Source organism: Melitaea cinxia, chromosome 5 (genome assembly GCF_905220565.1).
Source record: "Melitaea cinxia chromosome 5, ilMelCinx1.1, whole genome shotgun sequence".
In the NCBI taxonomy this organism is placed as follows: domain Eukaryota; kingdom Metazoa; phylum Arthropoda; class Insecta; order Lepidoptera; family Nymphalidae; genus Melitaea; species Melitaea cinxia.
The window spans coordinates 5,702,030-5,721,368 of NC_059398.1; the positions used below are offsets into that span (position 1 = coordinate 5,702,030).

The following is a 19,339-nucleotide window of genomic DNA, read 5'->3' on the forward strand; positions in this document are numbered from 1 at the left end:
TGCTTGTTGAGCCCTTTCATTTGATACCCATATTGATGGGATTAATAAAACATAAATTATCCGCCATTTTGTAGCGGCGGCCATCTTGAATTTATAATGATAATGAATAAACATAATTGTATTGTCACCAAAATCCAAAGTGTATACAAAATTTCAGATTAATCGGTTGACAGGAAGAGGGTGAAATTTGAATTACTAAATTTGACCCAAGAATAAAAAATAAAACAAACGGGGTGAGCTAAATAAAACCGTTTAAAAATGGTACGAAAGGCAAAACTGTACATTGAATATTTTTTTAAAAGAATACTTGGGGTGTGATCTACAATCGATACCGAAACCAAAAATATGGTTTTTAGAATTTTTGTCTGTTTGTCTGTATGTATGTCCGGGATAAACTTTACTTCAAATTTGGCACGAATGTTATTAAGAAGTCGGGTCAACATATAGGCTGTATATTATCATACTATCACCTACCGGGAACGAGCAGTGAACCTTTATTTCCTCAACGCATTCTGTAACAACGTGTAATGTAACGACGCATATTTGAATGCTGTTGTTATTGTTAATAACCATACTATATAAGCTAGCTTCACACTATAAAAATCACGCAACATAAATAACTAAGCCGATAAACATAATTAAATGAATATAAGTAGACAAAACAATTTTAAAGCAGCGCCATCTATGAATTTTTTCTGTAGAAATGTAAAGAAGAAACGGGTAAATGAATGTTGTTTTAAAAGGTATAATCGTAGGTATTTTTGGTGCTGTATAGCGTTCACGCAGACGACGTCGCGGGCCGCAGCTAGTATTATATATATGAGCAAATAATTCATATGCATACTAAACAAAAACATACTATATATATATATATACACTACATACATACATACATAATACTAAATAAGCTGACGACAATAAACAAATCACAAATACACAGTGTATAACATTAATATATCATTAACAACTTAAAAACTTATTAGTATCCGGCTAAATCAGGTTTCTTATTTTTCGATTAGTCTATTTAAAATAGAGCAACGGTTTATATTGTAGTAGATCACATTTCAATCATTGTACCGTATTTAGTGACATGATATAGTTATGAAAAGGTTATAATTCCGATTGAATAAACCAGAATACTCCCAGTATAAGGTCTATCGTTGAAATTAGTGAAGTACATAAGGCTTGTTAAATATTAGTTTATATAAGTATTTTGTTTTACATAAAATGTTCCTGTATTACTATTAAATACAGTTAAGAGATTTGTTTCAATATTCAGCGTCATAAGATTACACACTCAGCAGATTACCCGCAGAGGCTCTACTTGACGTTGCCTATCGACATTATTTCCTTTTTCAAGATCGCTTTTGATGAGTAATCCTTCTATCGCTTTACCCCGCTTCAGCCTGTAATATCCCACTATTGGGCATAGGTCTCTTTCCCCATGTAGGAGAAGGATCAGAGGTTAATTCCACCACGCTGCTCCAATTCGGGTTGTATTCCCTACTATGAGTAACGATCGCTATCAGGTGTACATGATAACAACCGGGACCGACGGCTTAACGTGCTCTCCGAGGCACGGTGGGGAGACCCACAAGGGTACTACTCGATTTTCTAAAGTTTATATACTATATAATTGCTAGCTAGACAATAGTAGAGAAATTATATTTTGTGATAACTTTTTACCCTAGGAAAAGTTCGATTAAAAAATAGTTCAGTTCCGATTGTTGCAATTTTCTACTGCTAATAACGAGAAAAAACTTTAAACAAGTTTAACTTGAAGTTAGTGTTAAAATTTACACATTCTAATTGTAATAATTTGGAATACCTTAAAAATTTGTTGTTAATATGCTACTTACCCATATTTCCAGATAATAATGGAAACACAGCAGGCGAAGCAAACCCTGGCGGATATCGAGGCGCGACATGCTGACATCATCAAGTTAGAAACGTCCATCCGCGAGCTACACGACATGTTCATGGACATGGCCATGCTCGTCGAAAGTCAGGTCAAATATTTAATTTTATATCTTAATCAACGTGAAATACATATTACTATAATCTTGTTTTCAAAGTACTATGTACCAAAAATAAACTATACTACCCTATTACTATTACCAAATATTGAATTACTGAAGCTTTTAGCTGTCAAGGTATTCGTGAGTTTCGACCCTAAACATTTTTTGGGTGGCCAACAGTAATATTATTCATTGTAGAATTAGATTGTTGTCTAAACGAGCTCCCTATGGATACAGGGTGAGATGATCGACCGCATTGAGTATCATGTAGAGCACGCTGTGGACTATGTCCAAACTGCCACACAAGACACAAAGAAGGCCCTTAAATATCAGAGCAAAGCTCGACGGGTGAGTTCAAATTACACGTGTCGGTTCATTCGTTGCTAATGCGTTTTTGTTTTGTTTGTCCTCATCCTTATTCCGTCCATTATCCTATCTGTTATCCTACCGTTTTTTTTTCGTGAACGTTTAAAATCCCCAACCCTGCATTTGTTTTGCGTCGACGATTCGGTGATTGGTTCACACCATGTTTTTATTTTACCTTCACTCATTTTTGCATCTGTCTACAAATTGGCTTTCATTGTTGTATAATTAACTGTTCATGTGACTCGGACTAACAATCGATGGAAGTGGGCTTCTTAACTTAATCTAATTATTTAACTTTGTGTATGACTGATTTGACTTTCACTTGGTGTGTGCGTAATTTGCCTCTTGTATATGGGTGCTATCCGTTATATAAAACTTTATCATCTTTTTACTCTATAACTATATTTATGTATATATAAAACTCTTTTTAACATGCGTAACGTTATGTGAATTTATATTAATCTGTACTAATTTTTTTATATTTTGTATAACGTGATCTCTGTGTGAATGTATTGTTTGGGGCTATTTCATCTTCACTTCTAACTATCATAATGTTAATGTCAATACGGTGGCTGTAACAACTCTGGGTATATAAAACCGTATGAACCAATCGGCGGGTAGTGACGTTCGATCGTGCGTCCCGTTTCCTCCCAGCGCCACTGACCTTAGCGCGAGCAGGGCGAACTGATAGACCGCATCGAGCACCACGTGACCTCGGCCACGGACTACGTTGAGTCGGGAGGGGGGGAGCTCGTGCAAGCGTTCAAATGGGCGACGAAAGCGAGGAAGGTAATGAAAACTAATCGAATCGGATAACATCGTAGAGTGCAGGATGGCATTCTACTTACTGGCGCGGGATATTAACAAAAACTTTATATACAAAAATTTTATATTTTTCTATTCTATCGATTATAATTTATTTTGCTTATCTTCCTTGTAGCATCTTTGAAGAACTATCTCATTTTTGTTTAATCTGCTGTCTGTTATGGTTTTTGGGTTGCATTGTTTTATGCTGTAATCTGCAGTGCATGTCGTATGGTCAATAGCCGCTTCGTACATACATAAGTATGTACTAGCTTGCAAGAAACATTAAATTACTTTTATTATATTTAAGTAAGCAATATGTGATGGATAACCATCACCCAGTGCTCTTTTTAAAGTAATGCATGTTAAAGCTTGTTATTGTTGACAGTTTTGTTATCAGCTACATATAATAAAGGTAATAAAATTGCATGAAAAAAATGTAAATATATATGGAAGTTCCGTTATTATACCAATATTTGCTTTAAAATGAATTCACTTATGTTTTATCCATAAATACCTAGTTTTATTTACTTGTATAGTTATATAAAGGCTAAGATTGCATACCTTTTGTCAAAGGCATGTTTTTTCTCAGACCAAAAAAAAAAATAGATTCGTGTCCAATTGGTTATTAGAATCGAATAAATTATTTTAGTTATGATTATGTCATTTTGCGGTAAATCTAACTAATGTGTATGTATTAAACTAATATGTATTTAAAAGTTTGCATTAATAAAATTATAGTTTTATGTGATAAAGTCATAAAGAAACATTGATGAAAAATTGCATACTTTTATGGATTGAATTATTATCACTGAATTATAATTATTTTGATACAAAGGAGCTAATTGAAAATGACAATTTTAGATAAGTTTACATTTATTTATTCGAACTAAACCAAGGCTTGGTCCGAACGTGCATCTATCGCTTGTTCCGCGCTCTCGCTTGCACGCTCAGGCTATAAGGCTCAGGCGGGACGTGACACTTTTTCGTGCGTCCAGCCGCTGTTTTATCTACTTAAGATGTTATCACGTCAAAAAACTACATTTTTTGTTCCTTCTATAGCACGAGTGTGGTAACAAATTTGCCTTGATTAATTTTATTTTAATAATAGCAAATACGACTCAGTGCGTTTATTAAGTTTTAATAGATCGAATATTCGATACGATCGAATTTTTGAAAATCATTATAATGCAATACAAATCAATAAATACGTACAAAAAGTAAGATGTTATTTTTGAAATGATTGATTTTTAAAAGTTGCTGAGGTAAATAAATGACCATAGAAAAACTTTTACGTTCTAGCTTAAACTATATCGTAGTATTTTAAAATGTGTAGGATTAGGACAGGAAACAGTCATAAAAATATGATTATAATTGCCAACTTCAAAAATACAGTGCTTCGTTTAGAGCTTATCGCAAAATGGCTTTTATTTTATTTTTTTGGTTTGAGTTTATACATGTATATTTTAGTTATATATTCCCATCAATATATAGAATAAATTAATATCTAATATTATTATAACGCAGTAAGTTTTTTTAGCTACGAGTAGTTAATAATTATTTGTGTATTTATCGCTGACATTTCATTTTTTGTTTTTCCTTTATCATTGCAGAAAAAAGTCTTCCTCATAATATGCCTGTCTGTTACGCTGGTTGTTATAATACTAATAATAGTGCTCTCACTTGCGCTGTGATAAACCGTGAAGACGGGTCTAGTGACGTCATCGGGCCTGGAACACGATATAGGACTCATGGTGCAAACAAACTGATATTCATAGCAAAAATACAATGATATAACTAGCAATTATTGTAAGTATTCATAACACAATCGAATTATATTGTATATAATCGACGAAGCTATCAACAAGCTATGAACGTACCTTTGTATTTGTGAAAAACGTGCGTTTATTTATCGATTAAGTCGATATAAAAATAACATGGTAAAAACGCAAATATGACAGTTTTATAGTTAAACTGTATTTTATTAGTTTGCCAGAAAACTATTAAGCTTGCCATATCATGGCGAACTTCGAATTACTGTACGATTCGTATTAGTGTTGCCAGTTAAATAACTTCAGCTGTTGTTGTTACTGGCATGTATAACATGTTTAAATATAGATAAAATCTACTTCAAGAAGTAGCAAGACAATATTTTTAAAGTGCAATAAAAAGATTGTGCTGTAATATAAGTACTATTTAGTTCTACTGTATGTACATATTTCGTGTAATTGGTGTTACCATATATGGATCTTAAAAATTGTAAATATAATTATATACTTGGAATGTTACAAAACTAATGCATCACTATGAAAGATTTTTTAATGTTATGAAACGATTTATAGTTTATCATTGTATAACTATATTATCGATTTATAGATATTAAGATAAATATTAATTTATTTTTAAGCTTGTGAAGATTTTTGCTAAAACTTTTATAAGCAAATCAATTTTTTTTTAAATTTAGGTTTTGACTTTATTATACAGTTTATAACATTGATTTGAACGAATATATGTCTTATATTTCTGTCAAAAGAAATATATAAATGTGAATATTAATTATTTAGTTAAAGTACATTTAATAGTTTATTTATAACTGTTACAGCTCATATACATTCAACGTCATTATTGTTATGGTTCTAATTGGTTACAAAACATCTTATTCAAATTTAGATATAATAATAATAAAAGCCAGAATATAAGTAATTTATAATAAATCCAAATTCTTCTTATTCTCGTGCTGCGAATTAATAGACTTAATAATTGTAAGGAATGTACATAATTATGTATCGTAATGTATATTGCAGGTTCTAATTTAATGATTATTTGCCTGTAATTTTTATTATTATAATTCGGTCGTTGTAAGATTGCGTTTCTGCCACCTGTCGACGAGAAAATTATTGTGGCTAACAATTTACGACAAAAAAATTTATAGCTAACGGAACACTGCCTAAACCATCCAAGCTAATTTCGCAAGAACTATTAATAGTAATAGATATATGAAAAATAAATTTACTTATTGCCGAGTTAACGATAAGAAATAAAATAATATGTAATAATTATAAGAGATAGCCTATATATATATAGTATGAGTTGCCTTTTTTTCATATTACTTGAAAGTTGACTTGTACTCATTTTTTCAGCTTAAATCGGTATACGATATGTTATCAACATAAAAATGTTTTGCGTATTCTGTAAATGATTAATTATAGCAAACGCTTTTTGACATAATTTTTTTGGAGAGTGGAAAATAATATCATATAAATTTGCGCGACCTTATGATATAATTTCTTAAATAATCCTTGAAATGTGTTGTTTTTGCGAATTTCATACCTTAAAATTGCCGCTTCAATGCGTTATGTATAACTTATTACATAATTATTAGTAAAGGATTTTTGCTTGGACCAATCACAAGTTTTCTGCGTCAGTTAAAACTTTTTTTAGGGATTTTCTTAGCTTGTCTTTAATAATATTGTGACCGTTGATGTTAACGAACGTATGGCTGGTCAAAAATCGTTTGCTATACTTTTAGGCAATTTGACATGTAATATATGTTTTTCTGATTAGAAATGTTTGGTTTTTTTTGTTGCCGATGTAAATAATGCATCTTCTTATATTATCTAGATAAATTTTGAAAATTTCTGTTGTAATATCATTTTACAATCATAGCATCATTCATGTTTTGTTATTTTGTTTCAAGCGGATGTATTATTATTTATTTCAAGTACTTATCTTTATATCAATATTACTTTCTCGCATGTCGTTAACGTAAGGTTTAAGTAATAGTTATTTTTTAATATTCCTATTATTGAAATTCCTAATTTATTTTATAAATGTTATAATCTTGCTATTAATTTGCATTTAACTTGAGCATTTCACTGGAAACATTATAAATGATAATAGAGAGTAACTATACACACATACTACACAATATTAGTTTGTTACACTGTAAAAGTAATATTTATTCAAGTAACTGTGATTCTAAGGTGTACATGATCGTGCAAATTTTCAAGTTCGACTTTAAGTGTGTAGCGTAGACGTAGCCTGGTCACTTATGTGTCTGTCTAAAGACTGTAAAAGAGTGTTTAATGCCATCGTCATTGTTATTACGACATTTACTTAATTCGCATACAGAAATACGTTAAGTACCTAATATTTAGTCCGCCCTTTCGTAGGGCATCATTACAAAGTTGTTTATATTTGTGTATTCTGATATATTAATCGAGTTGTAAATATGTTTTATGTTTAGAAATTTTGAAAGAATTACATTTATTTATTTTATTTCGATTTTTTTTTGTTTTCTTTTTTTTTTCTTTTTACCCCATAAGCGAGGCAAATGACGCACCCGTAGTATCAATCACCGAAGCCTATCGTTAAATATATTTGCTCATATAAAGTGTAAGAAGCGCCGTGTCCTGTGCGGGCACGTATAAAGAGTACTGTTGCATGGTCACGCGCCCACAGAAGAAGATAATGATCCTTGTGTGCCTGCTGATACTCGGCCTCGTGGTCGTCGGCTACGTGTCGAGCTACTTCATTTGAAGTCAGTCGCTCGCCGACCGCCCGCGCTCAAAGGTAACTGACCTCCGCGAGCGCGCTGCTCCGACGTCACGGTCGCGTCGCCGACGCTTCTCGAACGTTCGATGTCGCGCGCTCGCCGGTCTCGCTAGACACTAATGCGTGTTGTGTTTGTCCATTGTGCAGAAGAAGATTATGATTATGCTGTGCCTGCTCGTGCTCGGCCTCATTGCGACCGGCTACGTGTATAACACATTCTTCTAAACGGTTCAAGGGGGCAGGTTTGAGACGAAATATCTCTGGGCTTCCATAGAGAGCATCCATAGTTAGATATTTTTATATCGTCATCGAGTAGATTAATTGCGGTATTTAATGTATGAACATTCTCGCTTTTTTATTGAGAATGGATTATCACATCTGCAAATTAATGATTGGATTAAAAACGTAGACGCATCATCATTGGGATTGAAATTTGCATGTAGCAATCAACTCTGGAGAATGAGCATCTCAAACATGTATACTGTATATGATAATATCATAAATTTATTAGGCCTAGGAAATATAATAAAAGCCTTACGAAATGAGCTAACTGTAGGTCTGCTGATGTCGGTGCTGAAAGTCTCATAATATATATTATTCACTTCGAGTAAGGCCAATAAAATTTATCGAGAGTGGTTGAAGTACTTTTTACATAGATTACTCTGTGACAAAATTATTTTAGTACGGCAATAACTTTCAACAAAAATTATTGATTTTAGGACATATTTATATCACATAATTACAGTAAGTGTCAAACAACCTTCCTATACCCTCACCCTGGTCAAAGATTGAAGCCTGTATGAATAAAAATATTGGTGTTGTCTGGTGCAGCTTAAAATTCAATTTAATTCAAAATTTTAAATACTTATTTTTAAACTTTACGTTAATTAGATTACTATTTTAAATTTATCAATAATACTTATTTTTAAATACAGCTAATTTTGATTAATTCACATTTTTTACTAAATATACTTATAATAATAATAAATTTTCCTCATTGAATGTTTTTATTTATTTATGGAAATGTTTGTTTATATACTGCTTAAAATATTTACCTAATTTCTTCCAGCACTGCCCACCGATCCATTTCTTCAGCACCTTTTATCACTATTTATCTAAAAAAAATATTCCATACCTTTTCTATACGACACTTTATACCACGCTAATTATTTATTTTATTCTACAACGCACCTACAAATTCTTATATCCTATAGTATAATATTGCTGCATGATCTTCTTCAGATGCTTAAAATATCCACTTATTATAATTAAATAGTTCCGTATATAGAGTTATATATATTAAAAGTGTTAAATTAATGTTTATAATGGTATGTTGGTCGTTATCGACATTAGATACATTATAGAACAGATCGTTTTACATATTGTAAATAACAAATAGTATATAAACATACTAGATATGCAGTATATCAAGAACAAGAGTATCCGAGTGTCTATGGTAGTTATTTAGCATAAACAGCAACTAGACAATACTACATTTAACTCTTTATACAGTAACATAATAAACAATATTGTACATCTGCACAATGACAATTTTAATTGCAAAACCTTTTTATTAAATAAATTTAGCATTACTAAATATAATTAATTTAGAATCCTATAACAATTTTAAAGGTAATAATATTATAATCCTTTAATATTGTCTTAATAGATATTGGTTTATGTTGTGCTTGTGACTAATCGCATGTTAAATTTTTACAGGACAATGAAGCAATGTCACAGATTTTGCAAACATTTGGTGCCTGCATCCCGTCGGGCAATCAACATCGGTCTGCCGAATTCATCACTAACATACGCTCTTATTATTTATCGTTAGGAGTTTTATTAATAAGATTCAAAACATATTATATTATCATCTGAATTATATCGTCCCGGTCGGGACAGTGTTTAGCTGTTATCTTGTTGAATTTGGTCACTATCAAGTAATCATTGACCGTTAATTATTCCGTAAATGTTAATGACAAAAAATAGTTACTTATCTATGTACCTATTCGTTGATTTTTATTATTGTATGTCCAATCTTTTTATCCATTCATAACAGAAGTGTGTTGTGTAAGAACAACGTAGTAATCACTGTTTAAATGTATTTGTTTTAAATACAATAAAATAGACCCAAATTAATAATAAATAGTAATAAATAAAAAAATAAAAAACAATATATTCACTCTGTCGTGAGATGTAATCATAGATTAACAATCACGAGATTATAATTTCTTAAAAAGGTTGCAAAATTACTGTTAATTTAAATCATTCTATTCTATGAACAGTTAACCATGAATATTATATCTAGAACGTACAGAAAATATTTACGTAGTTCTTGTATAACGATATTTAAACAATACTCTCAAATCATACTCCGCATCGAGCTCCTAGTTTACTTGCCTCTAACAACACATTGCCTGTGGAATTAGTCAATACATAATTATATAATAAGTAAAAAAACGTTGGCGATACTGATTGAAAGCTCCGGTATATAGCGAGTTCAGTCATGGTATGTCGGTCCATACCTGTGATACAATCTTAATTGCTATTAAAGTAATTACAATCAGTATTTTGAAATCGTGTAGTAACGATCTGTTGCGGGAATTCGAGAGTGGGTATCGAGGAGAATATCGGTGTACGTGAACGTTGTATGGAGCACGCGATTGGAGTGGTGGGAAAGCGGCGGGAGATGATCGTACCACAATAAAAAGTACATTTTTCGGTTATTCTTATATTAAAAATATTATATATTTTTTAATTATTTATTAAAAAAGATCCGCTTAAATCTAAATTTCTTAATAATTATTTATGTATATAAACTAGAAATCTTAGATATTTTCTTTATTTAAAACCGTATCACAAGGCGTCGCTCCCGCCGTACAAAGCATATCGCGCCGCGTGCCGTCGCCGTAGCAATAAAATGATGTTCGACTACAATTTGTAAAATTGTTTTAAACTTTCGAATGTGTGATAGTAGAAGCAGTTGTTGTTTAGTTAATTTTAACATATAATAATAATTATAAATTAATTGTTATTGTGAGTGTAATATTATTAACAATAAGGTTTCATTATAGTGAATACGGTCAGAGTAACGACTCTAAGCAACGGCTTACGGTCAGAAAATAGACGAACGAATGGCAGGACGTTATTTATTTATTTTTTGGTTTTACTTAACATTTAAGATGCTCTTCGTTGTACAGTAAAACATAATGTAGCAGTTTTAGCTAGGGTAAATTTTTTAAAAATTAATATTACCGAGTCTTCAGCAATATAAGGATAGCATATCGATCAGTTTCGTTGTAACACCGAACACGTTAGGAGACGATCGCTCGACATTTAAAGCACCACAGTATTGAAGTTGTTAGCGATTTTCTAATAAATTATATTAAAGATACATACATTTGCGTGGATAGTGATATATAGTGAGACTACCGAGGCGTGCTGTTAAAATTAAACATTTCGAAGGGAACATGGGGAGTATATAACGGCACTAAATAATCCGAAGTTCCCCGTCACACCCCCGAACAAGTGGCGGCCAGTGTTCAGTCGCGTAAATAAGGAAATGAAGCAATGTTAAGTTAAACGTTAATAGCCATAGTTAGATTTTTATCCTTAAGAGTAGGGTTTCATCTAGTTGCCTTCGTACTAGTAGAGAAATTAGGTGATACCTGTTTCTCAGTGGCTTTATTATAAAGTGGTGAGGCCAGTCGCGTGTCTCTGTTCGCCAGTCAATTGTCTCGCTTGTCCCCGGCGGACACATCGTGCGCCGCTTCTCACCGCTGTTTCCTCTGTCGTGTACGTGTGTTTACATTGCATTAAATCTAGCTAGGTGCATCGTTTCATCGTATCTAGACTAAGAATAACGATGGCCTCGGAGCGAGGCTGTGTACCTGACACCAATTAAAAGTAATTAATTAGTGAAACGAAATGCGCTCGTGTGCAGTTGTGCGCTTGGATGTAAGCGTATTTTCGCACAAGTTATACGAACGGTGCGGAAGGAGCCGTACCTCGTGGGATCCGGCTCGGCTAGCCCGATCATGTACTAATTTGTAAAATATCTTAGAGGTAGTCAAGACACAAATTCTAGTCAGCTTTCATTGATCTCTATTATTCCGATAATCTTAATCGTAATTGCAGTTATATTCTTCTGTTACTAATACATACTGTAAGTGAGGTACTCGTGTTCAGACGCTGGCAGCGGTAGTCGGCAGCGTGTTTCGAGGGTAGTACTAAACGAGTTAGCGCCGAACCGCCCGCCTCATATACATGCGTTCTTATCAATTTTAATAATATTATAATGCATAGATATTTTCATAATCAATAGTATGCATTGTTATTGGATTGCTAATTTTGTATACCTACGTACACAATTAGTATAGTTTATATACTTATGTGTCAATTCTTATAGCATTTTATTACCTTAACAGACATAGATAGTAAGTGTTAAATTAATTCGAATAACAATGTTGTTTATCGAGCTATTTTAATCTAAATATGTTACATTTTATTCATTTAAGTTAAATATATCTATATTTTGAATTAATTATGCTTTACTTGTACTTGGAATTTTCAAAGGTAAGCTGTCTTTGTATGTTACAATAAAACATGATAATCATAAGTATCTTATTGTATTTATCTAATTCGAATCGGTAGCTCTATTACAAGACTTGAAATCGTAATTCTTCTTAAATATTGTTCTTGTTTTGTAAATTTATGGAACAACGAACACCTTGCAAATATTAATATAGTATAAGCATATCTGTCATAACAAATGTTCACGTTGAGATTGCAACTAACTCAATTAAGCGATCATGCAGATAGCATATTAATCTTTGCCACTATATTTCTGAAATTTAAACTCGAAATTTAACAAGGGAAAAATCTTCGAGGATTTTTCTCAATAGGGCAGAGACGTCTACATTAAGATGTAAGCTCTTGATCATAGACCCCTAATGCCTAACAGTAGAGTCGCTAGACATCAATTCGTAGTTAAATCTTTTCACAAAAATTCAAAAATTAAAAAGTTTGCGCTTTATTATTTTAAACCGATTGACGTTGCTTGCCTTTAAATCATCTTAAACATTGAAATTAAAAAAAAATCTATTATAAGAATCAAAACCGTGTTATTTTATAAACGTTTAGTCAAAATTGTTAAAATAGTATAATAGTATTGTTCTTTGTTTTTATGTTTGTATATTTATATTATGTAAAAAAAGTATTTAAAATGTTCTCCTTTATGGCATTTCTCTTGTAATCTTGTAAAGGAATATTTATTATAGTTCAAAAGTAATCTATTAACGAATTAACAGAGAGGTTCTGGACACACATTGTAAAATTCAAGTTAGATTGGTTTTATAGTCATTCTGTATTGTAGGTTATCAATCTGAAATTTTCTCATAATTATAAAATAAACGGTGTTTTCTGCTGTGAAAGTGTGTCTTTATTTATTCAACTAGTGACTAACAACTAAAAATGTACCCATTACAAATTATATAATGATTTCATTGGTTTAACGTGATCTCATATGTTGACGTTATTTTTGGCGTAAACTTGTGGAGGCCTATGTCCAGCAGTGGAATTTATAAGCTGTAATGATGATTCATTAGTTTAGTCATCAATGTGAGCACATTTTAATGTGAGAAACCTGTGATAACCACGATAATTAAAGTTTGAAGAGATTTATTTAAAGGATTGCACATTTCACCTATCTACAAATACCTTTATAACTTTGCACTGCGGTATATCGCAGTCATCATACTATTTGCGCTGTAGCATGGTGCGGGAGGTTCATGAAGTTGGCACCCAGAATTATGAATTTATAATTTATGATAATTTAGTTTTATTTAATCGTCTGCGCGTTAAAATTTATGAAAAAAAGGATCAATAACATTTGTTTGCGCGTGTCCTCGTTTTTGAGAAAAATCAAAATCTAAATTGGGTGCTTCAACGCCAGCACCCAAAAATGAAATCCACTTTTGGCTTAAAAATGGCAGTATTTAATATTTTTATTTGTACATATCGACTGCGCATGACATGCGCAGATGGCACCCGAAAGAATTAATGAGCTATAATAACTCAATAATTAATTATTAATCTTTTTTTATTGTCTGTCTGGTGGGTGGTAAAATATTGTTTCCAGCTGTCGTTGTCATGTTGACATTTCTCATAAAATCAGTGTTTCATGGAGAACATACGAAACCAATATCTTAAAGTTTTACATCGTTAGAAACATGGCGAACCCAGATTGATTTTTCAATACAAAAAATCAATTTGTGTATAAAAATATCGTTCCGTGACGTCTCCGGTGCTTCACAAGGTACAAGCCCTTCGCCCTTGCGTAACAAAATGCAGACACCATATGGCATAATGGACCTTAGGCGGAACGCGCCCACTATTGTACTTTACTCTCACGGCCTCACCATTGAAATTGGGCTCAGTTGCATGACCTAGATATAAGACCATGGTGGACACCACAGAGTACATTGAATATACAGAATGGACACATAGTCTATGAAAATTGACAGCAGCGCACTCAGCGCAGTATAATTGTGTTTTGCTTTTCGTTTTGTTATAATTGTTGTAGCGGCTGAGATTTTATTTATTTAATTTATTGTAGTTACGATTTCAATATGAACGCACCACCGACCTTTGAATCATTTCTTTTATACGACGGTGAAAAAAAGTTGGTATACAATTTTCTATTTAGAAACATTAAATGAATTTATAGCAATGTAAAACTTTTGTTGCATGTATTTCTTTTTTATTTTAGAGTTCAAAAAGAAGAAGACTCAAAAGTGACAAATGCTGCAATATTCACTGTCAATAAGGAAGATCATACACTTGGAAATATGATAAGACAGTAAGTTTATAACTGTATACAAATTAGGTGAATAAAAAATATAAGTTTGAGGTTAATAATCCATATTATTTAATTCCAGCCAACTTCTCAAGGATCCAAAAGTTTTGTTCGCGGGATATAAAGTGCCTCATCCTCTGGAGCATAAGTTTGTGTTGCGCATCCAAACCACTTCTGATTACACACCTCAAGAAGCCTTCATGAATGCTATCACAGATCTAACCTCAGAATTGTCTCTCTTTGAGGAGAGATTTAAAGTTAGTATGCATTAATTTAAAACTTGGCTAAATTATTAGGTAAAACCGAATTAGAAAAACCGAATTATGGGGTTTTTGGGTGTGGAGGGTGGAGGGTGTAGGGGAATCTATACAAGGTAACACTGTCACACCTCAAAACCCCATGGTTATGGAGATATCCATGGTTAAAGTTTTGAGGTTAGAAGAAGAATTTAAAGCTATTATAATACCTTTGAGCTCGTACTGTTTGCATTGTGTGACAAATCGACACTTTTAAACAAAATAAAGCGTCAGACATAATATTCTAATAAAATTAGTAACATTGCGTGCTAAAATATAGGTTTAGAAATTCGAAAAATACCCAAAACCGAATCGGAGTACCCCACTGTCCACGTGGTCTTGGTCTGTCCTACCCCTAGAGTGTTTTTTTTGTGCCGCGGAGGGAAGGGCAGGGTTAAAACTTTAACCATGGATATCTCCATAACCATGGGGTTCCGAGGTGTGACAGTGGTACCAGGGGTAGCGTTCCCCACCCTCTCCCCCCCAACCCCCCACGGTCCCGAAATTCGGTTTTACCTAATCTAAAGCTTTACCTAAAACTTAAACAACCAAAGAAAAACTATATTGAGTATGGAGTTTTATCCTTTATGTCCATAACTGGCTTTCCTTACCCAAAAACCAACTTACTCAAAATTTTAACTGAGTTAGGGCATAGCAGGAAACATCCTGCTCAAAATCTAGAGCAGCTCAACTGAGAAAGTACCTCACTCTTACAGAAGATCATAGCCAAATAAAACTAAAGCTACAGTAACTGCTTACTAACTCTAGGGGAAGTTGTTGCCTTGTTTGCCTACCTAGTTGTATATATATTTGTACAAAGAAAAAAACAATGTTTATCTGTACAAATATTATAAAGCAGAAAAGTTTGTTTGCGTAATTGTTTGTTTGAATGTGTTACTCTTAAGAATTATTTGAATTGAATTTTTTTTTGTGTTGCATAGTTCATTTACAGAGAAAGGTTATATAATATACTATGTTTTTTCCTCAAATTAACATGGGTGAAAATGCGAGGTACAGCTAGTTTAATTTATTATTAATTTAGTACTACCAAGCTTAAAGTTTTGAAGAGGAATAAAATTAGTCAGCAAGGCAGTTTTACAATAAATAACAATTATTAGAAATTTAAAACGCTGTTGCGCTGGCGGTTGCAGGTTCCATCACCACACATAACAAACATTTGTATTGGCCATACAAATGTTTGCTGTGGTCTGGGTGTTTGAGAAGTCCTTGTGGGTCTCCCAACTGTGTCTCAGAAAGAGTGTTAAGCTGTCGATTCTGCTTGTTATCATGTACACCTGATAATGATCATTACTTGTAGTAGGTATTATATCCGCCAACCAAGAAATAATTTCTGACTTGTTTGCCTAGTCTTTTTGCAGGCCATACATGATAAACAAATCTAAATTATAGTTTTTTAATTGTATGTAAGTATTAATGATATTTTCTTGTTGTTTCAGGAAGCTATCAAAGAAAAGAAAGATGGTTTGGATTAAATTAAGAATATTGTTAGGCTAAGTATTAAATATGTAAAATGTAAATAAATTTTATAAGAATAGCACTGGTTTTTACTTTGTATTTTCCTGACATAACAATTGAATTTTTACAGACATCTTTGTAAAACATTGCACTTAGTTTTACATTAACACATTAGATTTGGCACAAATTTTGTCACTGTAGATTCATGTCAAGCAAGAGAGAGGTGCCAGCATAGATTTCTTTGTCTCATTCTCTCATAGCCAGTTACGTTTCGTATATCTTAGACACGGGTCAGGCCTATTTTGCAGTAGTTTTGCTTCAGTCATGTGGTCTAAAGCACACTCGTTTTTTTTCATTCCACAGACTTAATATGTATTATATGTTTGTTGTGGTCTGGGTGTTGTGCTTGTATATTGTGTGTATTTCCGGACCCCTCCATACAGGAGAAAATCCTACTGATTGCAGTTGAGTGTGAAGCGTTTATTCATTATTATTATTATTGTTTTTAAGGGATATATTCCAAAAATTTATATAAAGTTTATAACTTAAAAAATATAGAAACACTGAAATATTCACGGAAAACAATGGTTATATTATGAAAAATGGTCTATTTCGATACATCCTGTAATATCCAACTGCTGGGGATAGGCTTCTTTCTCTATGTAGGAGAAAGAATACATTAAAAAAAAATTAAGAAGTTATACTTATAAAATTATAGTTAAGTTTTTGAATTTTATTTGTCAACGTATTTAAAATTAAAAACATTTCCTAAACTTGTATTACAATACAAGTTTTAAGTGGTTATAAAAAAAAAATTATATAACCATATGTTAGAATTATATCTGTATCTTCTGTAACGAGTGATAAAAGTCGAAAATAATCATTTTGCAGGAGCGCAAAAGCAAGGTTTAAAAAAATGTTCGTTAACTGAGTAATACACATTTTAGTTTTTTTTGGTAAGTATTTTATATTATGAGTAATGTACGAAAAAACTTGAATAGTTTACTAAAAGACTAAGAGTTGTACCTTTTGTTACAATTATTAAGTGCTAAGACATTATGATGACATGACTTTGTGTGAACTCTAGAATAATGATCATAACACAGTTTTCGTCAAACAAAAGATAAAAAATATAAACCTAATCCATTTGAATTCACAAAAAATTTACTGAAAATTAAATGTGCAATTCATTCACTACAATAGCATTTAAATCAAAATAACACGAAAAATAATGTTGAATACATAGAAGTGGTTGATTAATTATTGATGACAAACGGATACAACTTCACAAATATGGATTTTCATGAATTTAATAGCACAGTTAGATATATCACTTTAAAAAAAAAGTGTGCTTTAGACACACGACTGAAGTAAAACTTGTGAAATGTAACTCTCCCTCTTTTTATCTTCACTAACGTATATCTCCCTCTCAACTTCAGTTTGCAACGCCCGATCACACTTTTCGTAACGCTCTCGTCACGCATTAACCAGCATACTCCCCAAGTCAAGCCTAAGAAGTTTTACTTACATAATATTTTTCTGTAACTATATATAGCAGATAGAAGAACGTGAATTAGGACAAAAAATGCGTTATTTTTTTCTGACGAAGACCGGTTAGAATCACAAAAATTATAGACTCGATCACTTGTGATAGGAGACACAATTTTATTCACCTCCTGGTATAATACTAAGGCAAAAGTTTTATTAATTAAGTCAATTCCTCAAGTTTATTGTTTTCGTTAGCTATACGTTAATGTCATTAATGGCTCACTTAAAAAATAATCAATCTGCAACATTTTTCACTAATGTGTCTACTACTACCTAGTAGATATTACGTACAGCACAATTCTTTGACTAAGTTTCTTAAGGGTAACAATGAATTATAATACTTACATTTTGTTTCTAATGTAAAAAATAATTGTATACTTCGTGATATGTCATAAGAATTTATCCATTACAGATTTTAAGAGTTGTATAATATTGTCCGTTAGGAGGTGATTTATTTAAATAAAACCAATATATTTCGAATCAATTTATTTAAATTACAAAATTGTGATAGTTTTGGTGTTCATTTTAGTATTTTAAATTAAAACGTGACGAAGACAATAAAATATTAAAACCCATGATTGTTAAGGAAATTGATTTGTGTTCATTTAGCTACTTCTCTATATGCATTATATCTGGATAATGCATAAGAAAATATTTAATTCCATTTCCCATTACCTTAAAAAAATATTTAAATAAAAAGTTATAACGTATTTCTTATTTACAAAATCTTTTTCTATTTTTATTTTCTATTAAAACAAGCAATACCATCTTCATGGTAAACAATAAATAATACCTACGTGAAACGAATAACAGTAACAACGGTAACATTAATACTAAAATAATAAATAGGTATTAAAATGTTTCTTCTTCATCACAGTTCTCCGTTGCATGCCCAAATACTGGAATAAAAAAAATATCATTTTAATCCTAAGTCAGACTGATACCTCATATTAGTGAAGCTTAGGCACTGCATGATATTCAGGGTTTTAGAGTAATAAATTGTTGGACATTGAATTGAAGCTAAATTTGGTTTGAAATACATATCTATATGTATATGTAGTAAACGACAACTATCTATTGTTGTATTTTGTATAGTTGACATCGCTCAAGTTTAGTGGTGCGTGCACCGTGTTGCCCACCCTTAGGCGATTGCGGGTTCGATTTCTGCTCGGAAAGGATATTTGTATTTGTACAAATATTTTTTTCCGGTCTTGTTGTCTGTCCTTGTGGGTCGTCTCCTTACCGTATTTCGGAGAGCACTTTAAGCGCTCGGATAGCGATCGTTACTCATAGTAGGGAATATATCTGCCAAACCGCAGTGGAGCAGGGTGGTGGATTAAGATCCGACCTTTCTCCTACTTGGAGAAAGAGGCCTATGCCCAGTAGTGGGATGTTGCAGGATGATTCGTAAGACGACAACT

At 32.2% G+C, this 19,339-nt stretch overlaps 3 protein-coding genes across 4 annotated transcripts in view; 2 read left to right on the forward strand and 1 right to left on the reverse strand.

The window, feature by feature from the left end:
• LOC123653458 (syntaxin-1A) overlaps window positions 1-9,869 on the forward strand; it is a 63,882-nt gene extending 54,013 nt beyond the window's left edge. Inside the window, exons 6-9 of the mRNA XM_045589453.1 lie at window positions 1,872-2,009; window positions 2,256-2,366; window positions 7,650-7,760; window positions 9,462-9,869. Coding sequence (XP_045445409.1) covers window positions 1,872-2,009; window positions 2,256-2,366; window positions 7,650-7,727 — 327 coding nt within the window. The 3' untranslated portion in view covers window positions 7,728-7,760; window positions 9,462-9,869. The remainder of the gene's footprint in view (window positions 1-1,871; window positions 2,010-2,255; window positions 2,367-7,649; window positions 7,761-9,461) is intronic.
• A 4,379-nt stretch (window positions 9,870-14,248) lies between these two features.
• LOC123653459 (DNA-directed RNA polymerase II subunit RPB11) lies at window positions 14,249-16,393 on the forward strand. The gene is made up of 4 exons (XM_045589454.1): window positions 14,249-14,424; window positions 14,512-14,601; window positions 14,681-14,855; window positions 16,352-16,393. The coding sequence occupies exons 1-4, from the start codon at window positions 14,372-14,374 to the stop codon at window positions 16,385-16,387; spliced, it is 354 nt and encodes a 117-aa protein (XP_045445410.1). The 5' UTR covers window positions 14,249-14,371; the 3' UTR covers window positions 16,388-16,393.
• A 2,106-nt stretch (window positions 16,394-18,499) lies between these two features.
• LOC123653460 (restin homolog) overlaps window positions 18,500-19,339 on the reverse strand; it is a 68,212-nt gene continuing 67,372 nt past the window's right edge. For both annotated transcript variants that reach the window (XM_045589455.1, XM_045589457.1), the window contains one exon: window positions 18,500-18,817. In XM_045589455.1, coding sequence (XP_045445411.1) covers window positions 18,771-18,817 — 47 coding nt within the window. In that variant the 3' untranslated portion in view covers window positions 18,500-18,770. The remainder of the gene's footprint in view (window positions 18,818-19,339) is intronic.